At 41.1% G+C, this 12,755-nt stretch overlaps 1 protein-coding gene across 1 annotated transcript in view; it reads right to left on the bottom strand.

Moving 5' to 3' along the window:
* Positions 1-4,419: 4,419 nt before the first annotated feature.
* LOC100533452 (myomodulin gene 2 neuropeptide precursor) overlaps positions 4,420-12,755 on the bottom strand; it is a 19,113-nt gene continuing 10,777 nt past the window's right edge. The window contains 3 exon segments of the mRNA NM_001204729.1: positions 4,420-5,842; positions 6,947-7,147; positions 11,316-11,448. Of these exon segments, the coding sequence (NP_001191658.1) occupies positions 5,509-5,842; positions 6,947-7,147; positions 11,316-11,448 (668 nt within the window). The 3' untranslated portion in view covers positions 4,420-5,508.

The raw sequence follows: 12,755 nt of genomic DNA, 5'->3' as shown, positions 1-12,755 counted from the left end.
AGAGTATTAAGATTTTCTTTCTTAGAGACCTTGACTTTCTTTCCTCTATCCTTACTCTCTCTTTACCCCAAATTCTGACTCATACGTTATCTTATCATTCTTGGCTAAATAAATCAATCGCTCGCCCCGGCAGTAATATGCTTTGAGGCGTTTCTTCGACTTCAGTCTCTGTGACCCTACATTACTTTCCGTTCCCGAAACCGATGATAATAGACAATATTTGACATTTTTCACGTATTCCCTTGTGAATTTACCAGTTACATATTCTCCAATACTATTAAATACACAGACAGAACAGTAGAAAATGTCCTGTTGCATCAAAGTTTTAAGTCGCACCACATACTGACATAGAGAAAGAGAGAGAGAGAGAGAGAGAGAGAGAGAGAGAGAGAGAGAGAGAGAGAGAGAGAGAGAAACAGACAGACAGACAGACACAGAGAGAGAGAGAGAGAGAGAGAGAGAGAGAGAGAGAGAGAGAGAGAGAGAGAGAGGGGAGAGAAAGAGGGGGGATGGAGGGAGGAGAAGAGATTTAATGTGTCACAAACCTTCTTGTGAGGTTGTGTCGTTCAAAGTGACAAGGACTGAGACGATACCTTGATAGCTAGGGTTGAAAAAATAACTGGAACAGATGGGTTACGAAGAAACACCAGGGTAGTGTAGGGTTTTTGAGAGCTTCCGAGCAAAGAAAAGAATACCCCCCCCCCTTTGCGGGGCGGTGCCACTGACTGAAGTGTCTTTAGGCCATTCCCAAAGGGGGGACATTTGTCATTCTAGTGTACAGTAGAATTGTAACATGCTCATAACTGTGTCTGAACTACAACAGGGAACTGTTGCGTTTTCTTTCCTTATCCTTACTATCGTCATTTCCTCTACTTCTTGTGTATGTTTGTCACACTCTTGTGACCCGTTATTTCCGGGGTGCCTTGGTAGTCGAAGCAGACTTTGTGCTGCTGAAGCTAGAGAGGTGAGCAGAGTAAATCTGATTCCCTGTAAGGACGTCTCTGTTGACATCCACCCCTTGGTGCTCATATGACCGTATGCAGTTGTGAACGCCGTAAAACCTCTACTAAAACAAACAAAGAGAAAAGAATGAAGAGCCATTGTCGCCGATGTCTGTTTCAGGTCTGGCAAGTTATGATGCTGATGACGAATGTAGAAAGGAAAAAAAAGGTTGTTGAGACACAAGAAGAAGAAGGGGGGAAAAAACCCTACGGTTTATTGCTGTAAATTAATTATCAAGATTTGTATAAATAGTTGAGAAATATTACTATTATTCTTTCAGTTTAAGTAAGAGTTTAACGGCCTTTGCAACACTATAGGTCACATGACATGTAGTGCCGAAGATTTGAGGTGTTACAAGAGAGTAACAAACACACAATAGAAGGAGGGAAGATAAAGACGATAGATGTTGGATGGGAAAGAAGGAGCAAGCCACACAAGAACATCCGCGAACACTCCACATTCTATTTGGTTTTGGAAAGCGTGGGGGGGGGGGGGGGGGTATTGAAAAAGGCGAGGCGTTTCGTCTATTCGATCTCCATCGGGAACATCACTATCATGGTTGTTGTATATTAATTTATCAAAAGAAAGGCAAAAAGTAGATAAAGACTTCGGTACTTCTGAAATTTTATGACACTGTAAAAACATACTATTATTGTGTTTGCCTTTTTCTGCTGTTGTGTCTTTATTAGGAGCGTGATTTTGAAAAATCCAAAATCGAATTTAAGTCTCATCATCATCACCATCATCATCATCATTGTATAAAGAAGGTATTTAAACAGTTAAGACCTTGTTGTATTTCCAAAAATATTTTTTTTTCACAGTTCAACGTTTCGCCAATAAGGCTTCATCAGGAACATAGTATTTGAGAAAAAAATAAATGAGTGATGACGCCACAGCAACAAAGTGTTCACTGTAAGTTACGTATTGGTGTGATTTGGACAATATCGGAAATATCATCATCATCGTCATCATCATCATCATCACATAATCATAATCATCATCATCATCATCATCAGCAGCAGCAGCAGCAGCAGCAGCAGCAGCAGCAGCAGCAGCAGCAGCAGCAGCAGCAGCAGCAGCAGCAGCACTGAATTCCTAATTATTTATCACGCAAGGAAAGGCAGACAGAAAAAGAGATGGGAAGACAACATACTGGAATGGACAGGTTTAAAGTTGGGCGAAACCCTTCGAAAGGCTGAAAATAGAGGAGGATGGAGAAAAGTGGTTACCCGATCATCCTTGGTGCCCCAACGGTCATATAGACTAAAGGATACATTTAAAAAAATTAAAAAGCAAAGTAAAAACTTCAAACTAAAGCGAGATTGTGGGGAAGTTTGCGATGCTGGAAAGTTGGATGACAATAATAACTTTCAGAGTACCTAGATACCAAGAGGTGTCATCTCTGACTCAAAGGTTGACGTGTAATGACCTTCCATCCTTCACGGTCGCGAGCTGCCGGTGCACACTCTGCCATATCCAGTCCAGTCCATGTTGTTATGTTGTCCGTCCATGTTATTCTTTGCCTTCCTCTGGCTCTCCTGCCACACATCTTTCCTTTTCGCAGTACATAGCATGAAAAGCCATCTATATACTTACAGTTCATGGCTGGTACGCTCTTGTTACTGACTGACTCCTGATTTTGACACCAGAGACGTCGGTGTAGTTCGTGAACAATCGGGAGTCCTTTAGCGCTCGTCACCATCATCATCATCATCATCATCATCATCATCATCATCATCATCATCATCATCATCGTCGTCGTCGTCGTCGTTGTATACAGAGAATATAGATTGTATGTCTCCTCCTCCTCCTCCCCCTCTAAAAACGGCCCCAAAAGGGTAAACATTTTGTTTTCTGGACTTAGTGCGTGGAACAGCTTTCCAAACGAAAAAGAACACTGACTTAAAAAATTATTACAATGTGTAAAAATGACAACCCGCTCTATCCATGTTTGAAGCGCTCACTGGATCGCCTGGCTTTGCGACCAGACCCGATCTGACTAGTTCGATCAGTTGAATAAGTGGGCATTGCTTTTAATGGAAACACGTAGCTTGGGTTTCAATCAAAGAGCAAGATTTATCATAATTGGTCGCTTTTAAGCACAAGGGGGCTATCCCGAAAATGCTGTTTTGATAAAATCGAAGGTAAAATTTTTTCCCCTTGTTCAGTTTCTTTAAAAGACAAGGAGAGTTTTCTCTATAATGAAACAAATATACACACCGGTGAAACCAAACTTCTCCTATATGTAGGGCAATGCCCACTATTGGTGTAGGTCAAGATTTCTGGAAACCCCCAAAAATCTGGGTTAGCCCGCTTGTCCTTAAAAGCGGCCAAGTGCAAATGTAACTAATTGTAGACGTTTTACGCTGTTTTTCGCCCCCCATCAACACATTTAGGTCAAACAGAAGGTTGGCGGCTTTGACCGTGTCTGCCAGGGCCATCCAGACCTGAGAGGAACACAAATGCAACGTCCAAGCAGACACGGGGAAATTCTCGATTTAAAAAAAAACAAAAAAAACAACAACAACCCAACAATAACAACAAGCAAAACAAAAAGGAAAAAACGTCCTCACATTATGTGGATCCAACTAGGACTTAATGAAGTTGAAAGAAATCAGCGTTTTGGGGATAAATGGGCAATGTTTTTCTTACTTTCTTTTCTTGGCTCAACACCTTTTATGTCCATTTAAAAGCAAATTATTGTGTCGATTTTACGGAAGAACATTGATTAAAAGGCACCAATTTCTCGCTAATTTTACCTTTGAAACCAGATGACCCTGACCTACTTCAATCGCAAATATTTCGACTTCTATTCAACATAGATGGATATTTTTTGCACCAAAAGGATGGCGAATGAACAGGCTTTAAGATAATATCAATAACCCAATATTCTCCAAAATTGACGAGCACCTGATTCCGCCACGTCATGACACTGATGTACTCTGTGTCCGACCCTTGCTGAGACAGACGACGATACAGAAAGTTGTGACGCGTGTCATTCAGACTCTCACACTCGCAACCGCAAGGTCGCGGGTTCGAATCCTGGCAGGGACTTAAGTTGTGTCATTGGGAAAGACACTTAACTCAAATTTTCCCCACTTCGCCCAGGTGGGAATGGGTACCCAGCAGCTATAGACATTGAAAGATCTTGTCAGTGTGTTAGTGTTTGAGCATTTAGTCAACTGCTGGCACTGTATGCTTCTCGGGAAGCTGAGAACGTTTCTGAGTGTTCTATTGTCTGCCGGGGTTACAATATAGTGTAAAGTGCATAGAACTTGCTGTAGAGAGGGGTTCTGCGCTGTACAAATGCTATTTGTTATTATTATTACTATTCACATTTCACAGATATAAATATCTATACATTCATCTCATTCTTTCCAGACACTCAAATTATACTTCCAAACAAAACAAAGAGTATGTTAACAAGATTTTATTTCCGGATGATGATAAAGGTCAGTGAAGATCGATAGACTCTCGCACAGTAGGAAGATCTTGTGAAATATAACAATGACCATTATATTTCTACGATGAGGTATGTAATTTGGAATACCTATATATAGAGTTCTTGCCTGTGAAACTGTGTACTGGTATGTCTCCTCCTGTTCCCCCCCCCCCGGTCCTTCTAAAACGGTGTTGCTGTTGTTGTTGTTGTCGTTGTTGTTGTTGTTTTGTGTGTAGTAGCCTATCCGTTCGAAATGTTTGGAGTCCCGAAGAGCGTGCTCTTCGCTAGGGCCACCGCCTCTCTTGGATAGCAGGTGAGGCAGTCCAACCTCCCTGAATCCTCTCCAAAGAGATGCCACGGTCGAATGTTGTGGTTGTTGTTGCTTGTTTGTTTATGTTTTGTATGTCAAAGAAAACGACATAGGACACTACGTGCAATCTCGTGAGGTCATTGACAACTTTCAAGCGGTCACGAAAACTTGCTATTTCATCTGTAGTCTCAGGCTATAGCAGTTTTATATCTCATCAAAACTAATCAGCTGGAATACCATCCACTGGGCCGAGTTTCCGTTTGACAATCTATACAATCTGTCGTACAATCTGTCGTACAATCTGTGAGTCTTGGCCTGCTGTTTTGATACATTATGAGTAATTATTCATCTCATGTTCGGCCTACTTTAATGAAGGTTATTCTGATTTTTTTTCTGATCTATTTTCTGGAGCCACAAGCCAATCATGGCATTGAAGAAAAAAAAAAACCGCCCCCTCCCCCACGGACCCAATTAAATAAAATAACTCCCATCTGCATAAAACAAAAATCCGGTACGCAGTAATTCGAATGAAAGTAATCACACTATCATAATGCTTATTATAATCAACACTCTTACAAATTCTTAACCTTGGAAACATAATAATCCGGCTCCGTCGTGCTTTCAGGAATAATATTTGATGCTACCTTTGTTTATTTTCATTAGGGTTGGAAGAGTGAGTGTGGGGTTTTTTCTCTAAGAAATGATGCAAAGATCAAGTGACCAGAATGATATTACAATATTATTATTACGAAGATTATTCAACGGATTTGGCTTCTCTCATTTGGCTTTCTTGCCGACCAATTCTGGGGCGAGGTACAGCTTTTGCTTGAAGACGGGGCGACCCTGAGAAGCGGCCAATTCTGGGCAACGCTACAGCCCTGCTGCTGTAAGGACGAGCAAACTGCCTGCTCTGGACCAGATAGTCCTCGAGGCTGGGGTAGTCAGCGGGGCCTGCGTCCGGAAGTGACCTCTTGTAGCGACCCCCTCGAGGGGCGGGCCGGAAGTAGGAGGGGCCATTGTTGAGGGAAGAAAGTAGGTCAAAGTTGGAGCTGGATTCGCCGTCCGACGCTAGGGCGTCTAGGAGGTCTCTGAGGATACAAGATACGGTGATGTCTCTAGTTTGACGACTGCAACGCCCCCCCCCCCCCACCCCCACCCCATTAAAAATAAAATACCTGGGAGAAACCAGCCGTAGAGATTTCAAAAAAGGAAAAATAATATAATTTCTGTCCGTTGCCTTTCCCTTTACCATCTTTGGAATCTCTTACTTGAACTTCCGGAGCGAAACAGGATATATTGTTATAAAATGATTAAAAGGTAATAATGCTAACAATGACATATATATGATAATATGAATCTATATTATAATGCCTAATCCCCAGAAGCTGAAAATGCTGTACACTACTACCTCAGCAGAAAACACATAAAACCTGCTTTAAAAAGATTGAAAAAATCGAACACCCCCCCCCCACTCAAACAAACAAGCAAAAAAACCAAAACAAAACAGAACAAAACGAAACAAACAAACAAAATACAAAATAAAACAAAACCAAAAGCATCATCATAAAGTGTCAGATCTGAAATAGACATTGTTTAATATCCTGGTTCTCCTTTGAAATTTCAGCTCGGATGCTCTCAAAAATCCCTCATTATGCCGGTGTTTCCCTGTCACCCATCTGTTCAGGTCTTCCAATAAGTTTCTCTGGTCTGCCCCTGCCTCGTTCGCCTTCTATCTTTCCAATGAGGGCAAGATGTTATAAGTACCTATTTTGAGTCAAGTGTCCTAAAAACCGCAATTTTTGGCACCTCCTAGTTGTTGTTTTTGGTGAAAAAAAAAGAAAAGTCAACCCATCATCCAACCACCTAATCAACCAACTAACCAAACAACCAACCAACCAACCATTCAACCAACCAACTGACTAACTAACTAACCAACCAACCAACTAAGTAACTAACCAGCCAACCAACCAACCAACCAACCAGCAAACTATCTGACTAAACAACCAACCAACCAAGGAACTAACTAACTAACCAACTAACTAACTAATTGACTGACCGACCGACCGACCGACCGAACAAACAAACAAACAAACGAACAAACAAACAAACAAACAAACAAACAAACAAACAAACAAACAAACAAACAAACAAACAAACAAACAAGTAAACGACCAGAATCCCCCCCCCCTCACCTGGCAACGCCGTTGTTGTCCCGACCGTACCGCGGGAGAGGCGGCTGACGTCTGCTCTGGTCACGTGGCTCGTCCAAGATGGCGGACAGCACCGCGTACAGCTCATTGGCGTCCAGACGACCGGAAGTGTCCGGTGACCCTCGACCCGCCCGCAACATGGGCACCTGGTGGCCTGACCTGAGCGCGTCAAGACTCCCTCCCCTGAGAGACGAGAATAATTGTGAAGTGTGCTGACAAAATGAGTTACTTCTCAAATTCAAGCCTTAAGGAAATAGATGAATCACGCTTATTGGTGAAGTTTTTACATTTTATAAGTATGAAATTATAAAAGATAGGTTATAGTTAAAGAATATGGGATCAATTGAAAATCTACAAGTTCGACCGTAATGTCGATTTTTGGCCAAAATCTCCGTCTGTGGTTTGCGAGAAGTAACTTCTACTATTTTAGCCTTGTAGAAATAGATATACATGTATATTGAATTGATAGGCTGAGTTTTTACAATTCATTAGTTGGAAATAATAAAAGAAATGGTACACTTGAAGAAAATGACATCAACTGAGAGTCTGCAAATTTACTCCGTTGTTGATTTTCTGCCGATATCTCCATTTGTGAAGTGAGAGAAGTAATTCATTTTGTCAGCACGTCCCACATAATATTATATTATGTGAGGAAGCGTGGTGAAATCAGGCGCTCGTCAAAATAACGACATAGGGAAAAATAGTCATTTGTTCGCCAGTTTGGATGTTGTTGTTGTTGTTAGCGATCCAGCAGCATCTGGGCGTTAACTCTTCTGCATGATGCCATTCGGTAATAGTTGCATGTTTGTTCTAATTGTTTTCTTGAGGAGTAGAGGCAGTTAGATGTGTGGGGTAGCTTGGGAAGAAAACATCCCCTTAAATCAGTTAGTTTTCTACAGAAGAACAGATGATGTTCCACTGTCTCTGAGGGGTAGTCACATAGTGGGCAGGCAGCAGACTGCTTTACTCCAATTCGGTTGAGATGTTGGTTGAGGGGTACATGTTGTGTTCTAAGTTGGAAGATTATGGATTGATCTCCCCTCCTCAACTCATTGATTGGATCTTTGACCAGTGGTTTATTCATGTGGCCATACATCCTCCTTCCTGTCGTACCTGTGGCCCAATCATTCATCCACTCTTCCTTTAGGTTTGACTTGATCATTTCGCAGCAGGTGGTGTAATTCGTAGGAATTTCAAGCTGAGGGAGGCTAGCTCCTTTCTTTGCCAGAGCATCAGCTCTTTTATTTCCCGGTATCCCAGTGTGGGCAGGAATCCATTGTAGGACTACTCTGACGTGGTGCCTACTTATCAAGTTATAAAGATTCCAAAATCAAATGCAATATATCTTTGTTCACATCAGTCCCACTCTCAAGTGTCTCTAGTGTTGAAAGGCTGTCTGTAAATATAACGATGTCTGTGGCAGCAAGTGGGTTAGTGTCAAACAAGTAGTTGATGTAGTTTGCTGTGTTGGTGATAGCCTGTTGTTCGGCAATGAAATTGGAGGCAGAAGGACCCGCTGGAGTTTTTTTTATCCTATCCCACTGGGCAAGTTGATCATTGACCCATATCCAGCGTTGATTGTTGCCTTAAAGGCAGATCCATCAGTGTATGAATGGATCCATGTTGGTGGATAGGAATCAATTGTTTCAAGGGCAGAATGTTTTAGTGCTACAGGATATGTGTTTTTATTGCCCTTGTCCAAAAGTGTTTTCCTAATTTCTGGCTTTGCTATGGTGAGATGTGGTGGGAGAGTTGAGGGAACTCTTTCCAGAGGTTCTCGTCTTTCAGGGAGGTGATGTTTTTCTTGGAGATTGAGAACAGTGTCAGGTACAGATTTTGTATTTTTAGTCTTTGATTAGGTTTCCACTTGTCAACAAGGACTCTATTAGGGTGGTTATTTTCTAACCTTTTAGATCTTTCATATACTTCTAAAGCTGCCCGTTTTCTTCAAGTTTCTAATGGCTCAATATTTGTGCTGATTTCACAGGCCGCAGTCGGTGAGAATCTCATTCCGCCAGAGATAAGACGAAGAGCTTGGTTTTGGATGGTGTCCATTGAGTTCTTTGAAGTTTTACTGCAAATGTTTTGTAGAACAAGATTATGATCAAAAACAGCTCTGGTATATCCCAAATAGAGGCCTCTCAAAGTGTTCTTGTCTGATCCCCAGTTGGTACTGGCAAGTCGTTTGACGAGATTAAGTCTCTTCATAGCCTTCTTCCTAAGGTTGTTGGTGTGTTGTTTCAGGATTGGATGTTTTAAAGGAATTTTTATTTTTTGGCTTAGCCTCTATTAGGTCCATATAAAACTCATTTCCAAGTGAATTTTACTGAAAAACATAGATTAAACGCTCAAAAAGTGTACATTTTGAGTTTCCAAGGACTCTTAGGCTAAGGAAGTTACCTAACTTTGGCAGCCATTTTCTCACTAATTTTACCTGTGAAACCAGGCGACCCTCACCTCCTTCAATCGCAAATATTTCTACTTCTATTCAACATAGATGAAAATAGTTTTTCACCAAAAGCAATGCAAATAAACAGGCTTTAAGATGGTACCGATAACTTCATATGCCCAAAAATTGACGAGCGCCTGACTCCTTCATGTCGTGACCCAAAGTGTAATAACTTTTGAAAACCTGACTAAAACGAGGAATGATCCAGCGTAACTAGGAGGTTTTAGTTTTAGTTTTAGTAGATGTTTTACGGCGCTCGCAACTGCATGGGGTCATATGAGCGCCAGAAGATTAGAGGTGTTACAAGAAAGTAACAAAGATAAAAAGAAGAAGGGGAGATAAGTACGATACATGTTTGATAGGAAAGAAGAAGCAAACCACACCAGAGCACCCTTTGTTAGTTACGGAAGTGTTAGTTAAAGTAGAGCACCTCGCTAGGCTACGCTCGAACAACAGTTTTGCTCTAATGGTTAACTAGCCAAGACAAATAAAAAACAAAACAAAAAACAAAACAAAAACAAAAACAGACAGACAGATGATAAAGAAGAAGTACCAAATCCACAAACAAAAAGAACGGTTGTCTCATCTTTTCGAAACTCTTAGACACCGAGGTGGGTGGTTTTGTGTTCAGACAGACAGTCAAAAAAGAAGAAGTAATAGACTGATACACTGATAACCAAAAAGATGGGTTGTTTCATCTTTTCCAAATTCTAAAACCTGTCCCCGTCGTTTTATGCAAGAAAAAACCTGAAATTATGCAAACTGAGCCCAAAAATGTGGAATTATGCTGTTAGTTTTAACAAAGAATGATAAAAGAAAATAATCAGAAATAATGAAAAAAAAAAGGATCAAATTTTGATAAATTATGCGGAGTGCATAAAACCACGGGGACAGTAAAACACAAGGAAGTTGTGGTTTGAGACAGACAGTTATACGGGGTGCCCACTACGGACGTGATCGGCCAATCGGACCGATTGCCCAACTCGATCGCCTCAAAAACAAACGTGTTTGTTTTCAGTTTCAGGCGATCGAGTCGGGCGATCGGCCCGATCCATCCGTAGAGGGGACCCCGTATTAGACAATACAATAAGAATAACAGATCAACAAACTATAAGACCAATTGTCTCATCTTTTCCAAATTCTAAGACACAAGAAAGTTGTAGGTCGAGACAGACAGTTGGACAATACCAAAAAAAAACAACAAACAGATCCACAAACAAAAAGACGGCTGTCTCATGATCTTTTCAAAACCCAAAGACACAGTAAGGGGGGGGGGGGGGGGTTGCAAAAAAAGTCAATAAAGCAGAGGTAACAGATCCGCAAGCAAACAAAAGAGAAGGGTTGTCTCATCTTTTTCCAAAGTCAAAGACACAAGGAAGGTACGGGCCGAGACAGACAGACAGACAGACAGACAGACAGATAGACAGACAGACAGGCAGACAGACAGGCAGACAGACAGATTATAAAGAAGAAGTAATAGATCCACAAACAAACAAACAAAAAGACTGATTGCCTCACCCATTTTCAAAGTCTAAGAGGTAAGAGATCGACAAACGAACAAACAAAACAAACAAACAGATAAACAAACAAACAAAAAGAAAGACTGTCTCACCTTATTTTGTCAAAGTCTAAGAGGTAACAGTTCCACAAACAAACAAACAAACAAACAAACAAACAAACAAGCAAACAAACAAACCGACTGTCTGTCTCACTCTTTTTCAAAGTCTAAGAGGTAACAAATCCACACACCCCCCCAAAAAAACCCCAAAAACAAAACAACAACAACAACAAAAAACAACAACCAAAACTAAACAAATAGACTGGCTGTCTCACCGTTTTCAAAAGTCTAAGAGATAACAGTTCCGCAAAAAAACACACAAACAAACAGACTGGCTGTCTCACCGTTTCCCCAGCCGCAGCATCTGTAGCCCCCGGCCTAACCGTAGCATGCTCCAACCGCGCTTGTTGGCACCGGAAGTACTGTCGTCGGTGACCGCGCTTCCGGAGAAACTTTCCGGCTGTGCTTTTCCCAGACCTGGAGAGGAGGTGTGGGGGTGAGGAACAAGTGGGAGGGGAGGGGGGATTATATTCGAAGAAGACATTAGAAGAAAAACATTATGAGAATACAATTTTGATGAAAACAGTATACATGTAATTTGAAATACATGTAATAAAAAAAACCCCTAACAAAACACTCATCTTTTTAAAAAAACTTTCGAGTAACAAAAAAAAAGTTCTAAACAAACAAGAGGGAAGTGGAAAGTGGCTGTTTATTATAGTGGTGATTGTCTATACGGCGACATTTTGTGTGTTTTGGACGGCCCAGGTTACCAATGTAAGGATACTCGGATGGCGTGGTGAGGAGGGGAGAGGGAGAGGGAAATATGCGGAAAGAAGGGGGAGGGGTTATAGGTATCCATCAGCAGAAGGTCAACCTAAGTTGATGTATTGTTTTGATGTCAATTATGGCAATGGAGTAGATAAAAGTATGCCTTATCACTAACAAAACAGAAGAAGCACAACGATAGTAGCAATAACAATAATGTCAACAAAAGCTAAAGCAAATTTGACAACAACAACAACAACAACAACAACAATAACAACAGCAGCAACAGCAACAACAACAATAACAACAGCAGCAACAGCAACAATAACGACGACGACGACGACAACAAAAACAATAATGAAAACAACATTTAAAAACGACAATGAAAACAACAGCATCAACAATAACAGCAAAAAAAAAAAAAAAGAAAAAGACAGCAACAGCAACAATGACAATAACAGCGCTAACAACAGCTACAACAGCAGGAACAACAATAGCAACAATGACAACGGCAACAACAACAACAACAGCAACGACAACAACAAGAAACAACATCACGGTGAACTCAACTACCAACAACAACAACAACAACAACAACAGTAACAACAACAACAACAACAGTAACAACAACAACAACAACAACAACAGTAACAACAACAACAACAACAACAGCAACAACAACAACAACAACAACAGCAACAGCAACAGCAACAACAACAACACCAGCAGCATTATCGAAAGCACCAGAAACATCGCTTGTATCAACATCAACGCCGGAGGACATCAGCCGCCACAGAACTACTACAATAAATGCCAACAGCAACAACAGCAACACAAACATCAACGAAATTAACAATTGGAGCAACAGCAACAAGAGTGTCGATAACAATTAAATAAATACATGGCCTTACATGTACTCACGTTAATAAAGACAAAACAGTTGCCAATACGCTGCAAACAAGTTTTGCTAAAAGCAAGAGAGAGAGAGAGAGAGAGAGAGAGAGAGAGAGAGAGAC

The sequence above is a fragment of the Aplysia californica genome, unplaced genomic scaffold, assembly GCF_000002075.1.
Source record: "Aplysia californica isolate F4 #8 unplaced genomic scaffold, AplCal3.0 scaffold00836, whole genome shotgun sequence".
Classification (NCBI taxonomy): Eukaryota; Metazoa; Mollusca; class Gastropoda; order Aplysiida; family Aplysiidae; genus Aplysia; species Aplysia californica.
The sequence above is the reverse complement of the archived record's forward strand: the minus strand, read 5'-3'. Positions and strand labels throughout refer to the sequence as shown.